Consider the following 21,154-nt stretch of genomic DNA (forward strand, 5'->3'; position numbering starts at 1 on the left):
ACTTTTGTATTGTTCTGCTCCTTTAAAATGGGCTGCATTTGGGTTGTCTGTATTAACAGATCTAGGTGGAATAGGCCTTGATAAACAGTTGTTTTTAATGGAAAAACTATTTGAGGAAAGGGCACAATGTTTTTTTCCTAATTTTTATATGTCAGTTATTAGATCATGGAAATATTTTTATTTCTCAAGAACAGAAGAGGTACATTATGGGATTTCAGAACCTTTGTTTTTTAATCCCCTTATAAAATTACCATCTAATATATCTTGTTTTATTCCACGGTTATTAAATGCTGGGGTTAGTAAAGTAATGGATTTGATTGATTTGACACAATGCGAGTGGCGAACTGTGCTGTCACTTGCGGCACAGGTTAAATTAAAATCCTTGAGAACTGTGGATAGGATTATTAAGTGTATTAAAGATGCTTTCCCCCCTGCATTAATTTCCTCTATAAATTCAGCCCTGGTAAATGGTTTTTTACCTCAGAACTTCCCTGAACTGAAGGTGATCCCTAAAGATATGGGATTTGAGAGTAGGATGAATCCGAGTACATTGTTGAAGGGATATGGTGATTTGGTTTTTCATAATGTGGCAAAGAAAACTCTTTATTATATTTGTGTCAAATCCTTACATATTAGACAGTTGCAAGGAAGACCAGATACTAAATGGAGAGATAAGATTTCTGTTTGCGAGGGAGTACATCCATCATGGAGAGTATTATATAAACCTCCTGTCTCCAAGCGATGTGGAGATCTTCAGTGGAGAGTACTCCATTGTGCTATAGCTTCAAATAGCTTAGTCTCGAAATTTAACGAGATGGTTTTATTGTGTCCGTATTGTAATGCTCATGATACTGTTTTTCATATGTTTTTTGAATGTGCAAGACTTGGTTCCTTATTTGAAATACTTGAAAGATTGATTATAAAACTGGGGTTTTTGTATAATAATGTTTTGTTTATTTTAGGATATCGATATACAAGGGCGTGCCAACAACAATGTGTTCTTGCAAATTTTTTAATTGGTCAAGCTAAGCTAGCCATTTTGAAGTCTCATCAGTGTAAAAATGCAGGAAAGGATGTTGATATGTTGGCAATGTTTAAATCTCTAATAGAATCCCGAGTGATCATTGAGTATACATACTACCAACACACTGATAATGTTGCTTTTTTTGAATGGAGGTGGGGTGTGAGAGAGGCATTAGTGTCTGTGACTGAAGATGGAAGTTTAGTTTTTAATTGGTGAAATATGTTTGGTTTTGGTATTTTGTGTTTTGTAATGTATGTTTGTGAATTATTTTTATTTTTTTAACCCATAAACTTGTTTGAATAATAAAATAAAGGGGGTTAAAAGTCTCTCTCTCTCTCTCTCTCTCTCTCTCTCTCTCTCTCTCTCTCTCTCTCTCTCTCTCTGTGTGTATGTATCAGTTCATGTTTCTATTGGTGAAAGGTAGGATGATGCAATGACAGCAGTTCAGGGGCCATTCTCTACTTCACATTTCTTCCACCACATCACATGAGCAGCAGAATCTCTCTAGCTATCAGTGTTTAAAAGAATGTGCATGTATTACTAGTATTTAAAGGGTTAGTTCATCCAAAAATGAAAATTAGTCCATGTTTTACTCACCCTCAAGGTGTATATGACTTTCAGATGAATCCAATCTGAGTTGTCTTAAAAACTGTCCTGGCTCTTTCAATCTTTATAATGGCATGGGAGGGTGTTTTTGTTCAACAGTCCAAAAGTAGACAAATAAAGCACGCGTATCCATATTAAAAAGTGCATCACACGGCTCCGGGGGGTGAATAAAGGCCTCCTGTAGCAAATCGATGCGTTTTTGTAAGAAAAATATCCATATTTAAAATGATATAAACAGTTTTGTGTAACTTCCGCTTACTGTTATATGCGCATTCATGAGAGACTGCCTTTCCGGCGGCTGACGTTGGACGCCGGCGCAACGCATGCATGTGTGAGTCTCGCGAAAACCAATGTTTGTTTACAGGAGCAAAGGAAGCAAAGTTTCCTTACTTTAACAAAGGAAAACCACTTGGCTTATATCGAAATCCTCTGAAATGTTTCTTTACAAATCCTCATTTTGTACTTCTAATTGGTCACCAGCATTTTGTTTTGTTCTCTTAGAGCTGTGTTACACACTGCATGAAAGGTAATTTTCAAAAATCCATAATAGGGGCAACTTTAAACACAAACACCCGCCCATGCCATTATAAAGCTTGAAAGAGCCAGGACAATTTTTAATATAACTCCGATTGGATTCATCATATACACCTAGAATGCCTTGAGGGTGAGTGAAGCATGCACTAATTTTCATTTTTGGGTGAACTAAGTCTTTAACCATTGATTTCCATTTGAATGTATTAAAAAATGAGTGTATATACTGTATAATTACTGTATATACTGTATATAATTATTATATATATTATAAATATACTGTTTAATTTTAGGGTTGGTAGGATTTTTTAAATGTTTTTGAAAGATGTCTCTTCTTGGTCTCCAGCCTGCATTTATTTGATCAAAAATACAATACAGTTATATTATGTAAAGTAACTGCTTTATTTTTTAATATTATTATAATGTCATTTATTTCTCTCATAGAAAAGCTGAATTTTCAGCAGCCATTACTCCAATAATCAGTGTCATGTGATCCTTTAGAAATCATTCTAATATGCTGATTTGGTGCTCAAGAAACATTTCTAATTATTATGCTTAATATTTTCAGGGATACCTTTCTTCAGGATAATTTGATGAATAGAAAGTTCAAAAGAACAGCATGAAAAAAAAAAAGAAATGTCCTTTTTTAGGGTGAACTATCCATTTAACTATGCACGTGAGTAAAAGATGTCAGAATTTTCATTCTTCAGTGAACTGTCCCTTTAACTGTTATTTCGGTTAGTATTCCCATTGTGAATTTAATGGACAGACTGTAAGGGTTTGAGAGGAGCAGATAGAGCACAGGGAAATATATCTTGGGGATGAGGGAAAGAGTGACAGTAAGTTATTGTGGAATGGCCTGGAAAACAGCAGTATCCTGTCAAGAAGTAAATCAAGTAGGAGGGATGGAAAAATGGGCCAAACAACATATGAGTTTGCCCTCATACACATACCCCTCTCTTCATCTGTTGACATCAGGTCACATTTCCTGAGAGTATCTTTATCTCAGCAGAGTGACAGTCCCATTTCTCACACACATTCATTATCCCACCCTCACCCCTGTGTGTGCGGCCCAAAGCATCTCTCCTTGGTGACTTGTAGACTAATACAAATGCCTGCCATATTTTGGTATGAGGGATAATACTGTATAGAGTGCAGTCAATATTGCATTATAATATTTACTTCACAACAATGACCACTGACTCTTGCTTATTTTATAGTTACATCGATAAATACATGAACTATTACGTTATGTTATGCTTTATCTATATATATATATATATATATATATATACAGTTTATGTACAGTAATTCAAGTTAATTAGTGCTTGGCTAACATATTTGCATACCTATGTCTTCTACATCTAAGGATAGAAGAAAGAAAGAAACCAACTGTGTCATTTTGTCTACTCACTGAAAGTAGAATAAATATCAAATTAAAAATCAAAATATCTCAGAACTGTGAATTTACATCTCGCAATTCTATTTTTTTTTTTCCTCCACCATGGAATAGAGAATAAAAAAGGTAATTGCTACTTTTTATCTCACAATTCCAACTTTTCTTCTAATAATTGCGAGTCACAACTATCACAGTTCTTTTTTTTCTCAGGATAGCAAGTTAATCTCCTGCAATACTTTCCTTTTTTTTGTCTCACAATTATGAGTGTATACCTCATAATTATGACTTAATATGTCGCAATTATGAAAAAAAGACAGAACTGTGAGAAATAAATTCAGAATTATGAGAAAACAGCTTCCATACTTTAAATTGTCCCTGTTCTCATCTTGATCACATGAATGAAAATCACAGACATAGCATGCATGTAAAGTAAGTTCTGCATAGACAGCTACTGCCCATCCGTTCTGTAAGAAAAGAAACTCTTATCTGGTCATGCTTTTAAATTTGTTTTCGAATACATTGTCAGGATTGCGCTTGACCTCTCATCATTTTGTGTATTTGTTTGTCTGTCTTTCTAAGACATGATTAGAGGACTAGATGGTTTCTGTTTATTCTGAGCAATCTGCAACCCATCAGCCTGTATATCTTTTTTTTGTATGAATAAATAAATGCAATAAAAACACACTTTTGTTTACCTATGTGGGATCCATTAAATAGCTATGCTCTAAACACAATATTTTGTTACTGTTCAAGATTAAATCATTCAGTGATTTTTATTTATTTTTTTTCTTCAATGAAAAAGCATAGCATAAACAAAAGGAATTCCCAAAGGACAGATAAGTCCATATATGTTTGTGACAGTTTTGTTTTACTAGACTCCTTTACACTTTATTTATTTATTTATTTTAGTTTTTGCCCTGGGTATTATTAAAAGAACGATTTGGCAGATATTGATTTGAAATTGATATCACTATTTATATTATGTAAATCTCATTCTCACTAAAGAAAGTGAGTTTGTGTTCAGTTTCTTTTTACTCATTTATCACAATCAATCAATCAATAATAAAAAACTATGCCAAGAATGACTGCAAAAATGGCAATTTTACTGCTTTTTGCCTGAAACATTTTAATTGGAATTTGATATTTCTATTATACAGGCTATGTTTTATTTAGATTTTAATTAAAATGTACAGAATAATAATTTTCAGCAAAATAAAGAAAAATAAACCATACATGAAGAAAAACTATTGAGAAATGGAAAGAAGGGAGTAAAAATTGGGTTAATCTACTGAACATATTCTGTGGCCTTGTGCTGATATCCCCACCCAGATGCCTGGCTGGGAAACTCATGATTATTGATAGTGGGAGCAATTTGGCCACATCCTCAGCAGCAGAGGACAAACAGCCCCCAGCAGCAGATCTGTAGAGTTCCAGAATGTGCCTTGTGCACACAAAACAGAGCCTGTTTTCTTTGTATCTTTCTCTTTTGCCTTCTCTCTTCTTCGGTCAAACACAGTGGTGAATTGTATAAACAATTACACAACATTTGTGCAAAAACCTGCATCTTAAGATATGGTCACGTTAGGCAAAAAATTGTGAATGTGAAGTGACATGAAGGACACATATGACCTCTGCAGTTAACTCATCCAAGTTAGTGCCTTCAAATTCACCTTCAACTGCCCCCCAAAAAAGTATATTGTTAATTTTGCAGCGTAGCATTAAGCATAGATCACACAGAAGTCACTTTCAAACCACAATACAATGAACTTTTTCACCCTCATGTGAACCTCTCAACTGTGAAGACTCTTATTGATTGACTGGATTTTGTCTGAAATTTTGCAGAGCAGCAGTAAATGAAACTTTATGATTCCCTAGTCAGGTTGATTCATATCTGTGTTTATATATTTGGTCTGTTATGTATATTTTATTATTATTATTTTTTTTTCTATGTGTAAAGTAAGCTTTACAGCAGACTGAAATTTGGAAAACTGTGCCATGCAAATTGCATACAGTGCAATTTTTTGGCCATGATTTTGCTGTTACTTGATTTGCATAATTACTTTAGTGAGTCAAGTGCAAAAACGAGCCAGACAGTGCATGGAAATAAACACTGCTGTCAGTGGGCACAGTTCATTTTTAGTCATTCACCCCTCAGTGCATTCTTACTGTATTCTCACTGTGGTCTCATCTGTTTGTAGACTAATAGTGAAATGATATGCTACAGAAGGCCATCACCTCCATTAAGAATGGGAGATGCTTGCCCCTCTCACTTTTTGGGAGAAAATCAATACCCATTTCTTAATGTGCCTCCTATGCCCATGGTGGCCCCAGACTGGATTCTAATTTCCAGCTCTTTTGTCTTCCCAAGTATGGAAATTTTAGTATGTGTTTCAAAGACCATGCAAATTTAATGAGGTTGATTTCTCTGAAAAGTAAAGTCTGTGGCACTATCAAAACATTGTTATTTTTGAGCATCCCAACACAGTAACATTGGCTTATCCAATGGCATGAATTTGTGGAGTTCTATTTGTTTTGGCTGACTAATTATTTATTAATGTAATATTTTTAACAACATGGTCTATCTTGACTCAAATGCATTGACAAAAATGTTTGTGTAAGTCAGTGTATTTGTATTGTGTAACACAACTCATTTGACTTCTTTTGCCTTTAGTGAAGTATCATGCAGAGCACTGGAATAATTGTTTCATAAATCGTAACCAACCCGGATTTCTGTGTAACTGCCTGCTTCTTTTCCGTGCCAATTACTTATGACTAAATCTATGCGAGATGCTCTTAACAGGGCCACACAGTTTTATTGTTGCGGTCTCTCTCTCTTTCTCAGACATTTCCATTAGTCTGTATTCTGGTCTGGTCCAGACATGGCAGTTTGAACACAAACAGCCCGCGGTTCTTATCAGTCTTTCTCACACTGCACTCTTCCCCAGGAAACCCGTTCAAACCTCACTTTATCACACGCTCTGCCCTCCACACCTCCCTCAGCTCCAACCATTCCCACAAGCACACTTTTACCTTTTTGCTTGCTCCCCTCTTCATCTGAGATATTACCTAAGAATTAAACATCTTTTAGCTGACTTTCTCTCTCCATCTAAATCCATTTCACCAGAAGCAATGTCTGTCTCTCTCCTCTCTGAATAGCTCTCTTACTCTGTGTGAGTAGTTCATGGTTTTTCTTGTTCATATCTTGCTTTTTCTCTTTTTGTGTTATTCTGTGTGAGTCATATGCTAGAGTTCCTTTTTTTCCTCCCTTGACAATCTTGAGATTGTTATAGCTCCCCTTTAAGGGGCGTTCCAGCAAACCAAAATACACTATATTGCCAAAAGTACTGGTTCACCCCCTTCTAATGAACATGTTTGACTACTTAAGTAATTTCTATGAGTACAAATCTTAATGTTAAAGCATATAATGATATTCTACGGAGTTGTGTGCTTCTAATTTTCTAGCAACAGTTTGGACAGGACCCTTTTCTATTCTAACATGACAGTGCCTCTGTGTATAAGGTAAGGTTCAAAAAGACATGATTGATTCAGTCAGTGTGAACGAACTTGACTGGTCTGCAAAAAGCCAAGTCCTAATCCCATCTGAACACCAAACACCGATGACTTGTATAGACACTATAAGGACAAAAGTGTTGGGACACCCCCTTCTTTAGAACAGTAGAAGGCACTAACAAAACTCTGGCAACAAAGATGGAAACATAATTGATGTATTTCAAAACTGCATTTCCATCTCTGTTGCAACAGTTTTGGACGTGTCTAAAATGACAGTACCCTTATGTACAAGTCATTGGTATTTGGTGATGGGTTTTTGGCTCAAGGTCTGCATATAAAGTCACACCAGAGGTGTTCAGCTGGGATTAGGACTTGGCTTTCTGCAGACCAGTCAAGTTCTTCCACACTGACTGAATCAATCATGTCTCTTTGAACCGTGCCTTATACACAGAGGCACTGTCATGTTAGAATAGAAAAGGGTTCTGTCCAAACTGTTGCTAGAAAATTAGAAGCACACAATTCCATAGAATATCATTATATGCTTTAACATTAAGGTTTATACTCATATAAATTACTAAAGTAGTCAAACATGTTCATTAGAAGGGGGTGAACCAGTACTTTTGGCAATATAGTGTATGTTTTTAAGGCTGAAATACTATACATGACTTTTCCTTCGATTTACTGTTTGAATAAGTCGATGCAGTCTGCGGATTTGAGTTGACAGATTTCATAGAAATCATAGTGTATTATGGACACAGATTCCAATTTTTTAGCTTCAAACTGAGATTCATCAAGCGTGTTTGATATTTTGAGCTGATTTTAGAACAAGTATTGTTTTCATTTATCATGTGTTCCACATTTTATCATGCGAAAACAAAACAAAAAAACTCTTGTTATGTGAACGTTTGATTTTATAATTTGATAATTTTGCAAGCATCACTTTTGAATGTTTTCTGAACCATCTGAAACAAGCAGTAAGTACTAACATTTAAAAAACATTAGACAGACATCCAACTAAAATGAAAAGCTTGAATTTGAACTGAAAAATTATATCAATAATTTTTGTAAATGTATACAATTTTTCTGCTAACATTCTGATGTTATTAACTCTTTCCCTGCCATTGACGAAATTTTCCATCATTTATGACACAATGTTTCCCCTTCATTGATGGAAGTTTCCGGCTTTCTGTGTTTTCACTGTTACACGGTAGAATGCGCTATTACAAACTTCTGAAAGAGTACTGAATCTCTGGATCAAAACATGATGAAGAAGTAGAAACAACAGATCACATATGTAAGCAGATGCATATGTAAAATAATGCAATCATCATACATTTACTGTTACCAAATTAAATGTCAACCCAGGACATAGGACTGTGCAAGCTTTGGAGGTGCTGATGGAGCATTCTGAATCTGATCAGGATATCATCTTTGGAAAAAAAATAATTCTCAGCTTTTTGTTAAAAATGTTTTTCTTTTGACACACTGCATGTTCAGATATTTATACAACAAAATATTCTGAGGGCCATGAACGTTTTGTGAAAATACTGAAAAATGCTGGTGGTGACTGGCAACCTCTGGCAGGGAAAGCGTTAAAGAGCAGATAACTTTGAACAAATGTTCTATAAACGTTACTGGAAGATATGAACATTTGTTCAGAAATTTGAGTGATTTGCTAGCTGAGATTCCACCATTTCCACAATCTTATGGCTTGTGTTTATCCCCTTTATTTTAAAACATTATATAGATTTTTTTTTAGTTATTGACATTAGCTGTGTGAACTCTTTTGTACAAAAGGTAATTGTATTTACGTCCAATCCCGGAATATTCCAGAGCCTCAGTAAATAGAAACACATTCGATGCTATTTTTTGTTGTGGAAGCATTTGATCTGTTAAAGAGTTTGGTCACCCTGACGCCACCCAAGGGGGGTTTTGAGGTTTACAACAGATGATGAGTAATGCCATATAATTTGTAATCTAATCTATAACGATGCTCGCATAGCTCACTTCACATTGTGTGAGCATTAACATCAGTTCCTCTCATGCCTTGAGAGAGCCACATGACACAGATCCCAATGTGCAGTGAAGCCTTAAGGAGAGAACAGAATTTGATACAGGATTGTGGTTAAAGCCAGCGGAGGGCTTTCACGGCTCAGTGTGTTGTCACTGTAGTTAACATATTACAGAAAGTTGAGCAGTTTAATCATTTTAGTTACTTGATTTATCTGAACCATTTAAATTATGTGTTGATAAAACCACTACCCACTATACTGTGGTAGATTACAATTTCCTCATAAATGTAGTCTTAATGGAAATTGTCAGCTAAAATAATCATGAGGTTGGCACCCCACCCACTGGAAATTACACCCCACCCACCGTCCGGGCCCACCCTCAATCTTACAGTACATCTTACATTTTAGAACTGGGGCTGAGCCAGAAAATCCCCCACCCTTTGCATGTTCAATTATAAAGAAAAAAAAGGTTAATTTCATAATGTTTTCAGCCACTAATAAGAGTTTGAAAACAAAACAAAATACTGTATATTCAAAATCCGCACAGAAAATGCACTGGACCTAGTCATGGCTGATACGTGTGCCTCTAATTTTACTGTTGAATTTAAAAACATCTGCCTGAAAAACTGCTTATTCTCTGAGTAAAATGATAACAAACACTTGGAAAATAAGAACAAGCATACTAGTCCGATGAAATCTTATCAGACTAGAAGGCTTTTTCTATACTGTATGTGGTACTGAAAAGCTTCAGGGCTGCTGCAATTGTTAGAATAGTTTACATAGTGTTTACTGAACTTATGCTTTTACAGGGAACATGTGCAGCCTGCATCAATTTTCTTTGCAGGAGGCTGCCGTTTCTCCTAGGGGGAAAAAATGTTTGTCTTGGCTTAGATCACTATCCGTTGTTGCTTACTGTTGCATTTTATTAGTATTATTTGCACAAGTGGTGAAGGTTTTGCCTTCATTTTGGCTCTTACAGTATGTCTCTGATTTCACAACTTTATACTGGATATTGTTAGATCATTATTTTTATTTTCATACAATATTTAAAGGAACGAAATACACTGAGATGACAGCTATTATGCAGTATTAATGGCTTAGTTCACCTAAAAATGGCAGTTTTGTCATCATTTACTGACCCTCAAGTTAATCCAAAGCCTGGATCTGCAGAACACAAAAGGAGATAAAATTACATTTTCTCAATGTTTTTCAGTACATACAATAAAAGTCTGTAAGGTTCAGTGTTGTTTTGGACCCCATTTGACATTCATTATTGAAACATTCTTTAAAATTTCTTCTTTAATCCAGACCATACGATTGACATATACTTTTTCAAAAGATTATTGGAGTACTGTTGTACTCTTTCAACGTCAAACTTTCATGGTTTAATTTAATGAGTTGCTTGCCATTTCTTACTGACAATTATTTAAAAACAGATGATACTCAAATAGCAGACCATCATGGAAAAAAAGCATTAAAATAATTAAACACACACAAAAAAAGCCATCAGAAAATGTGATCATAATTTATGTCTTGACTAAAAGTAGTAAGTCCAGAGTATTTCACAGCCATAATTCAGAATGAACAGCCTCTGGGCGGTCCGTGGGCATGCCGCCTAAGACTGTTAACACTATACATGGAAAAATATGCTGTAAAATGTGCAAATATGTGATTTTGACATATGTTAGGGCCGATATGATATCCTGCAGGTTTACCGGACCTTGAAATAATAGATAGGGCCATAAGTTTCTCAAGTGTGTGTACACAGCTCTGCGCTGTGTAAAGTTGTCAGCTTTTATGGCTGATAAAGATGGCTGTGTTTTGGCGTGGTGTATTTATGTGACCTATTTTATGAACAGTACTGATATAGATTGCTTATATGCTCACTCTCACTCTCCTTTCTTTTAGACCCACAGCAAACAACCACGCTAATGAGCGTGTGCATGTTTGTGTGCATTTGACTAAGAGCCAGCTTGCGTGTAAAATGTAGGGGGTCGGAGTGTGTTTACACACGTTTTTCTCTAATTCAGCCAAGAGACGGTCAAAGGAACAGCAGGAGCAAAGATTCAGACTTTTATTAAACTACTTAAAAGATCAGCCCAATTAAACTCACAATACAGAAAAAATGCCAGAGATGGCCTCTCAGTAGATCTAAAATTTCAATTTTTTGTCTGTTTCAGAGATGTATCAGAGAGAATACGTGGGTGAGTGTTTTGTATGCATGTTTGAATGCTCGCTTTTATTAGTGTCTGCAAGACCACTGTCGACTGAAGTAGGAAGAGCACTTTATGGCTACAGGGTGCATTTCACTGGCAATATATACGCTAGATAATGCTGAGCACTCTACACCTCCTCCTCTCTTCAAGTCTGCTTTTAATCTAGGCTCTGACACCACACTGGCCGATGACTCACTCTGGACCCAGGTGAAATATGGTCATGGCAGGGCCATCTCAATTCTGTGATTAGACAGACCTCTCAAGCACATTGCAGAGTTGAATAGCTTCTTCCTTGTGGGGCCACTTCAATTTGTTTGCTCCAAATGAAAAAGCCAAAAGGAATACTCCATGGCAGAATCTGTGACAAGAATACAAGCTGTCATATCTGTGGGATCATCTCAGGCACATAAAAATAAGTACCATGTTTTTTTGGGTTTTTTAGATGTTTGCAATGGTAACATCATGGTATTCGGACTTAAGTGTGCAATATAAAACATTAAGATGGACGTGTACATATTATTCATTTTGTATGTCCTATATTGTACTAATTTCTCTCTCTCTCTCTCTTTTTGTTTAATTTTTCACATACACATACCAAACCCAAGGACGATAGAAATAGCATCATCCTGACAAAACAATAGTCCTCTTTTCTTCCATCCAAAAAAAAGTTCAAATCTAGAAATATCAAAAAGCACAATTCAGTAATAATAATACGATTTTTGGTTAATTAACTTTTGATTACCATTTTAAAATGGATTGTATGCATCTTTTTCACTGACAACATTAGAGGTGGCCTTCTGGTGCTTATAGGACTAGATCAATAATAATAATAAAAACAGATCAAAAACCATCAAAGTGGTTCATATGACTTTTTGAAGTCATATTCATGGCTTTGTGTGACAGACCAGAATTGAACTTAAAGGGTTAATCAACCAAAAATGAAAATTCTGTCATCCTTTACTAACCATAGTGTCATTCCAAACCCAAAAAAGATTTGTTATTTTTAATATTCTCTTATTTGACCATAGATTGAAGCGTAGATAATCAAAATTTCCAAGCTGCATCAATCAATGTCTTTATGTACTTTTTTTTTTTTTTTAAATGTTGATTGCTAAACTTTAAGTGGCTGGACAAAAATGATGAGAGAATATGAAAATATCTTTATTCGTCCAAAGATGATTGGGTTTAGAATGGCATGAGAGTGAGTAAATGATGACAACTCATTTTCGGGCCAATTATTTTTTTAATTGTTGAAAATCTTTCCTCCCTGTGAGCTTTTAAATGTTGCAACTGGATCATCGTGTCTGTAGCTGAGAAGCATTTGTAAATGATTCAATTACCATATTTGAGAATCAAAACGTCTGACTCAAATGTTTCATTCATGTACTTGATATTGCTACATATCTCTAGAACTCTCATGAACATGCCAAAGAGAACTAGGTCAGATGTCACAATTTTGCAGTGAATAACAACTTAAATTTCAGTCTGCTCCCACATAAAACTATCATATGGCTTCAAAAGAACTGAAATATAACACGAGTCATAGAAACCACTCTTATGTGTTTTTATTGTGCTTTTTTTTTCAGATTGGAGCCCAAGGCTTCATTAAATTAAAAGATTGGCTGGATATTCTTTAAAAAATGAATTTTACTTGTTACACGGGAAGTCAAACTGCTTTGGAATGACTGAATGAGGGTAAGTAAAGGATGCTAGAATTTTCATCTTTAAGTGAGCTATTTCTTTAAGCCCAGAATGATTTTTGTTAAGCCCCGAATGCTAATGTAGCATGTACCTCAACAGTTGAGCAGCTGCACTGGCTGAGGCACAAGTGTTGTGAGAAGATAAGATGTGGTGGAGATCTGTTGTAGCATTGTTAATGGTTAACCTCCACCCAGTACTAATGATTACACTGCTCGTGGTGGGATCTCCCCACAATTCTGACATATTCCTGGGGCCACAGGGAGAGAGGAAGGAATGTTAACTTCAGCACAAAAAAAAAAAAAACCTTTTTCAGACCAGTGTTATTAGGACGTTATTGAGGGAGAAAATGTTATTGAAGGGGAGAGAGAGCATAAGGGGAAAAAATACACGAGAGGAAGAGGGTGAGAAAGTAAGAGACTCCTCAACACGGGTCATTTCATCGGAGGCACCGGTTGTCGTCAGTTCAATTCTCAGATGGTCTGTGTCAAAAGGAGGGCATGGGGAGTTACTGCAGCAGAGGACTGAACATTCAAAAGAGTATGAGGACTGTTTTCTCACTTTCTGACTCATCTTTGCTGCTTTTTCTGATGCATTTTTCTTTTCCTCTAGGACCAATATCTCACAATAGGCAAATAAACAGTCTTTCCAGTATCTATGCACTGCAAAACTCATTTTCTTTATCAGTACGTCTTGCTTTCCATTGTCTTGTTTTCCAGTAAAATATCTGAACATCTTTAGCAAGATATGTATGATTCACAATTGTGCGGGTAATATAAGTCATTTAATTCAAGATATGTTCATTGAAAACAGTTATTATCTTTGTTATTTCTGCTTTACTGGAAGGCAAACCTTTTTTATTTTAAATTAAAATAAAGTTTGGGGTCAGTAAGCCATTTTTTTTAAAAGAATAAATCTAGAAATATATATCATGGTTTCCAAAATATTAAGCAGCACAAATGTTCTCAACATTGATCATAGTAATAATAATAGATGTTACTCGAGAACTAAATCAGCATAATAGAATGATTTCTGAAGGATCATGTGACACTGACAACTGGAATAATGGCTGATGAAAATTCAAGAATAAATTACACTTTAAAATAAATTAGCATTGAAAACAGTTATTTCAAATGTTAAAATATTTCAAAATTATTTCACAAATATTTTTGATCAAATAAATGCAGCATTTGTGAACCTAAGATACTTCAAAAACATTTTAAAAAATCTTGTCAAATAAATAAAACATTTTTTGTAATTTTTTCTCCATCCAATTTTTACATTGCAATCAATTCCATCTTCCCCCTTTTCACCCCCTCTTGCATTATCAGGTTGAAGTTCAAAGAAAGGAAGGGAGGGTTGCATGTTTTTGGTAGACGGGAGGGGAGCAGCATTCTGAGCCCTCTCTGTCACTCTGGGGCTGTCTCTGTTTCTCCCTCTCCCTATCTGTCGTCTTCTCCTTTTCTCTGTCCCTCTATCGTTTCCCATCTCTCATGATGATGCACACACTCTCATACACTCTAGGAGGCATGTAGCACGTTAGTACAGGTGAGAATCTCAGCCTGTCATAGCGCTCTGTCTTTTCTCGTGCATGTATGAATCTGTGCCATATATGTGTGCTTGGACTATGTCGCTGGGTTTTTAAATGGCTCTGTTGTTGCTATTACTGCAGTGCAGGAATAACTGCCGAGCTCCTTTTTCCTCTCAGGCATAAAGCCAGCTCATCTCCTCTCCATTATTTGTTTGTGTGTGTGAATGTGTGCATAAGACCTTGCTTAATGCAATTTTTTGAGTACATAGTGAGGAGAGCTTCCTAATGCATTGAAGTAGGGCTGTTTTTCTGGAGCCTCCTGGAAAACGGAAGGAAGGCAGGATCTAATGAGAGTATTGTGCATTTGTTTTGAGGTGTGTGTGTGTGCATTTGGAAAGCGATTGCAAAAACAGGAGAGCCACTGGGTGTTTAATATTTGTATAAAATGTGGATTAGCCTGGCTCTCACTATGTGTTGGACTCTTGCAGCTTAGAACATGTTTGGCATTTGTAAATGATTATCAGTACGGGGCATCGGTTTTATCTCTGTTGGAATCTGGCCGAATGAATGTGTCTGCTGTTGTGGATCCCGTGGGATGTGAAGGATCCATACAGACACAGCTTGCACCTGGCTGTCACTTGCTGGTGCTAGATAACCTCCTCCTCTCTGTCGCCACCAGCCGCTCTCTGTCATCTCCCTGTATCCATCCATCCCTTCCCCCTTCACTTCAGTGTTCTCTGTGTGCACCTCTGAGAAAACACCTTTGAAATGCATTGCGTTTCTGAATGGTTAGACATTTTCTGTTTCTTTCTTCTCGGCTTCGTGTATTGCATTCTCACTCTGTAATCCGTAGAGTACTAATGAGAATCTCAGACTTGTCTGCTTGTAGCGTTACAAACAGGGAATGACTGAATAATTTATAGACATTTGCTTCAAATCCTTAATGAAAGCTCTCTCTCTCTCTCGTACATTAAACTAAGGCCATTATTTCTATCTTTTGAAACTGGAAGTAATAATTTAAATGTGTAGATTCAATATACGTTAGTTATTAATTAGCTAAGTAATAATACAATGTAAATAAATAAATAATATAAATATATAATATAAATGATAACATCATGTATTAGTTTTTATAATAATAATAGTCAATAAAAACAATATAATATAATAATATAATATAATAGTCACACACTAGTTTGGGGACCAATTTTTCTCACTATTAACTAACTATTAACTTTGACTTGCCTCAATAAACTCATAATTTGCTGTTTATTAATAGTTAATAAGGTAGTTAAGTTGGTATGGGTAGGATTGAGGGATCTAAAAATTGGTCATGCAGAATAAAACATTAATATGTGCTTTATAAGTAGTAATAAACAGCCAATACGCCAGTAATATGCATGTTAATAAGCAACTAGTTAATAGTGAGAATTGGTCCCTAAAGTAAATATAATATATAATATAATTAATATAATATAATATAATATAGAAAAAAGTAATATAGAAAATGGCACTAGCCATTCCAGGGAAAGCATATGTAATTTCATATTAGTTATATAGTATTAAAATGTCACATTGAAAATGAAAACATTTGATCATACCTCATTCCTGATTTTTCGACAGCTGTGATAAATTAAATTAATTCCGTAGCATATCAGGTAATTTATTCAAATACATTTTGAATTGATTGACATCCATAATTAAAATATTAGCATCCGTTTCCATATGTATGTGAGTGTATATGGTTTCATTAGTAAGTTTATATTGAATATGACAGTAATACAGACACATTTTCTAACTGGTGGTCTAACTTTCATTCCAGCGCTTTTTTCTTTCCGGGCCTCCACTCATCTCAGTAGGACAGATGTTGTGTGTTCTCTGCCTCCTCCAGATGTATGAAGCTTAGCAGAGCCCTTTGTGTAGATCTAGAACCTTAAATGATGGAGGGGAAGTGCAGCAAGCTTTTGCTTCCTGTCAGACAGCCCACTCGCTATCTGTTTATTGTCATTAGATATGAGCAGAAAAGCTTGGAACAGAGTTGAGCTACTGGGAAAGAAAAGTGTGGGAGATGATCGTGACCGTTAGAGAGGAAATCAGTGCACATTTCTGGCATTAACATAAATGATTGCAAGTGTGATATTGACTTTATATTACAGCTCAATAAACATTTTACATTTTAGACAAGTATTTCTTGTTACTGTTCAAAAATAGTTACAAATGAAGTCAAAGTAGAATCATCTGCTGTGCATCTCAGAGCAAACACACCACAGTGGTGTTTCATTGCTGAATGAACAAATCATTGATTCACTGACTCATAAAGACATATACCTGGATACCAAATTGCATACTGTAGTGGTTACTACATGTGGTTTGAAACATGTCACAATAAAAATTATAAATAAAAATTTCCTGAGAATTTACTCACCCCTATGTCATTCAAGATATGATGTCCTTCAGTCGAAAATAAATTAAGGTTTTTGATTAAAACATTCCAGGATTTTTCTCCATATAGTGGACGTCAATGGTGGCCAAGCTGAAGGTCCAAACTGAAGGTTTCAATGTAGCTTCAAAGGACTCTGCACAATCCCAGCTGAGGAATAAGTGTCTTATCAAGCGAAACGATTGGTCATTTTTCAAAAAAAGAAAGAAAAACGTGAACATTAACATAAAGTGTCTCTGCAGAAGTAGTAGGCCATCCAGGTACATTTCACGTACTTTTATCTTTTGAATAGTATGAATTCAGACTTACTATTCTGTTGGTGTACTGTTTTTGTTTTACTTTCTGTATAGTATGGAAGTAGGCATCCGGATACAGCAAGTGACTTGTTGCCACCTACTGGCGTAACTTGTAGCTTGACAGTTTGTGTGGAAGGTGCAAACAAAAACCTCGAAAACTCCTAGTTTTGTTGGCACTGTTCAACCAATCAAATTTGAGTACTGGAACTAACTGTAGAAAATACAATTATATTAAAGTAATATATGTCATAAATATTATACAGACTTAATAATTAGATTCCTGTGTGCTATACTGTGAATACTACATTAGTTCCTACAACTTATTTATTCATTGCCACATTTTATTAATGCATTCTCATTTTAGTTTAATTGTGGATAAGTTGTTATAAATTGTTCCCTCGTTTTTAATTTAGTTTGACAATGGAGCGGATTAGTACATGGCTGTGATTTAACTGAAATGAAGGAAAAAATTAGCAAGCCATGGGATTTAATTTTTAATTAATGGCCATAATATTTTTTCCCCCAGCATGTCATATGTATGTGGGGCTCTGCTATCCGCTTTCAGACGCTCATGCGTAGCCTATATTTGCGTAACCTATATTGTGAAGTTTGCCAGCATCTCACAATGCAGCTGTGCCTGCAACGATCAAAGGGACATCTTGTTTTTTTAATTAAAAAAACAGTTGGTTATGTCTTAAATTCCTTAAGTTGCCATTCATTTTGGTGTGAAAATATTGAATCTGTGCATTCTCAGACCTGAAGTCTCAGGGTTATGGTGAGGATCATGAATAACAGGCATGTGGAACATTAACAATCTTTCCCTGCTTGTCCAGCTGGCATGCCTTGAGAATGCCCACAGATGTTATTTTGTTGGCTGTTCAAGCGGTTTCTGCTGCCTTTGGCTCTGTTTGGTTCGATTTCTTTTCAAGGCTTCGGCACTCCTAATCAGGACTAGATGCTGAGCTTGTAGGGTTGCAGGTGGTTTGTGTGTGTGCGCATTTGTGTGCATTTGGCCCCTACACGGTTACAAAAGCAGCAAATGAGATTGATTTCCTTCCCTTACTTCCGCTCCTTCACTGCAATTTGATTAGTTATATTGAATGAAATCTGCTGTGAATAGCTAAATAAACAGTGACTTTCCATTATAGCTCACCAGTACATGGTCCGCTGGGTTATCTGTGAGCTAAAGCAGGATAAAAAGGTCAACCAATGAAATTTATATAATACATGGGGTATTGCAATCAAATTTAATGATTTTTCAGGATGTGCAATGGAAACAGTTTATTCTAAACATTTGGTTCACAGCAAACCATCTTTCAAAGGAAAGGCGATCTTGAAACAAACTATAAACATGAAGTCTTGAGATGTACTCACTCAAATAGCCTAATATCACCACTGATAAGTTAAAACATATTCCTGCAAATGAGGCCAATAGAGGATTGCATGAAAGTCGTCTTATTAAAGTAATTTCTCTCCAGTGGCCATGATGTGCCCTCTTTTTTCTCTCGCTCTCCCACTTGCTTCTTTACTTATTCACTCTCTCTTTTTCAGTATCTAATTAAATAGGCAGTGTTGTGTTCCATGTGGATAATTGACAAGCGGCTAGGCCTCACTTTGCTCAGCAATTACAAGTTGCATTCCAGCTCTGGCTAATTAAGACTCAACGACAGACAGTGTATTTGAATCGCATTAAACATTTCTAAGGTTGGGGATGCCCCTTATCCCCTGGCATCCCTGCCTTGTTCCTTTCTTCTCCAGGAGGACTTAAGAAGCTGTACATTTTCCATGCTTGCTGCAGTGTGTCGGATTCTGGGGATTCAGCTGTCAGTCAAGTTCAGACTCACACTATTATGGGGTTTTGCCTTGAAACCTGGGGATAAATGCAGGCTGTTTGTACACTAAGGAGCCTAATTAAGATGCTCAATATTTCCTTAGCAACAACATTTTAACACTTCAGCATTATGACATCTGAGAATGATTTCCTTAATAGATGTCAAGTCAAACTCCGTATTTCAATTTCCGTATCGAAATTCATCTGTCAGATTAGGCAGATGCCAGCATATGACATGTCCTCATCCTCAAAAACCATGAAGAAACCAATGCCAAGAACTTACAACATTTCTGTCATTTGAAGGACATTTTGTTTACATTTGTATGACAAACTTTTCTCTAATTTTGTGTTTCCTCTTGATGGCCAATATAAAGCCTTTGTCCTGAAGTGAAACCAGCGGAGAACCATTGATTTAGATGGCATTCTCATCCAAACAGACTTTACAGTACCCTTACTAAAAGGTCGGTCCCCCTGGATCAGCCTGGGTTTAAATGCCTTACTCAAGGCCACGACACTGATTGCTCATGACTTGGTCTTTGTGGTGACCAAACCAGCAACCTTCTGATTGCATCCCTAGAGCTATAACCCCTATGCTACACCGCCCTGTTTCTCTTTCATTGGTGCATCGATTTGAAAATATTATTCTCTGAAGTAAATGTGTTGTGAACGGAAATCATGGGAGCTATAGCTGATTGATGGTCTGATCACCAAATGCTGTGTTGGCACTCTGTTATACTTCAGAATGCTTAGTGTTTGACTTCTCAACCAAATCATGGCTCAAAGCCATTTCTAAAAAACAACCGAGGCATATTTCTATCCTTGCTAGCACTTAGTGAAATACTTATCTCCAACAGGTACAAACAACTTCATCTAAAGGCTCTGTTCTTGATGGTGCATTGTGAAAATGTTATTGTAAATTTAGCTCCAAGTGGTCAAAAGTATTTTTGTGCCAGCTTGTCCAGATCTTGACACCCAGCAGCCAGCCAGTGATCCAGATTTCATGAAACATATTCGAATAGCAACTTTGATGAATATCCTTTTCCAAACTGTCCAAATTTCCAAGCCTTTGGCTCAGATTACAACATTGAAATCAGAGCCAGATGACACATCTTTGAGTAATCTTTCTCCCATAAGTTCAGTACATAGTTAAGATCTGCAAACATGCCCTGAGGGGTTTGACTATGGTTCCATTTAAGCAAAAGTATCATCTTCACTAGAAGAAGGTTCACATTTCATGTGTAATTTGACTACATAATTATCTCAAGGGCTCTAATGAATGTGTTGTGTGAAGTTGCATCCAACACCATTTCAGTGCTATACATACTGTACAGTGTATTAATTTAGAAATGGCACAGTAATAATAAACAATAGATTATATAATTGTTAAAAAGCTCAAAGGTCAAACTACAGTATGGTGCTGCTTCAGAATAACACAAATTTGAGTGTCTTTAGTGACTGATTTAGTGTGGGAACAAATACCTTTTTTAACAAAGACAGCAGTTAGTTTTCTTATAGTCAAGCGAGATTGTCTTTTGCCTGCTGTATGTTTTCTTGCCACATTTATGTAAGTTAGGATGACTAAGATAGGACAGTGAGAAATTTTGTCAAGTCGATCTGCAGACCTGAAGCCTGAGGGTGTATTCAGTTTGTATTAACATGATGTATTTTGATCAGCAGCCTTACGTAAGCCCCTGAAGAATCCTAAATCTAAAATAGTAAAATTGTTTTCCATTGCCTAAATCAACCCCACATAAACTGTGAGCCATCTGGAGTAAATTTAACAGAATGAACTACTATGTCACTGTGGTTTTAATAGTGGCGTGGTGTAAAATGGTCAACAAACAAATAATACAAAGTCAGGTTACACAGAAAATAACTATTATAATTTGTACAGGAGCTGACAAATAATTATAGTTGTCACTGATACATTAGGTGATTAATAAAAAATAAAAAAGTTAGATCTGTACATTTGATCTTTCTTCAGGTTTCCAGTGTTTACAACAGATTCCACCCATGATACTGCAAAAACAGAAATAATGGACAAGAAAAGTGGTAAGAGT

At 36.0% G+C, this 21,154-nt stretch overlaps 1 protein-coding gene across 2 annotated transcripts in view; it reads left to right on the plus strand.

Annotated features, from left to right (window-relative positions):
• The window catches only part of LOC306845350 (KN motif and ankyrin repeat domain-containing protein 4-like), a 54,734-nt gene that overhangs the window by 21,660 nt on the left and 11,920 nt on the right, over positions 1–21,154 (plus strand). Inside the window, exons 2-3 of one of the 2 annotated variants that reach the window (XM_079378097.1) lie at positions 12,885–12,993; positions 21,079–21,146. In XM_079378097.1, coding sequence (XP_079234223.1) covers positions 21,131–21,146 — 16 coding nt within the window. In that variant the 5' untranslated portion in view covers positions 12,885–12,993; positions 21,079–21,130. The remainder of the gene's footprint in view (positions 1–12,884; positions 12,994–21,078; positions 21,147–21,154) is intronic. The other variant, XM_079378096.1, reaches the window with a different exon arrangement.

This window comes from Barbus barbus, assembly GCF_936440315.1.
Source record: "Barbus barbus genome assembly, chromosome: 25".
Taxonomy (NCBI): Eukaryota; Metazoa; Chordata; class Actinopteri; order Cypriniformes; family Cyprinidae; genus Barbus; species Barbus barbus.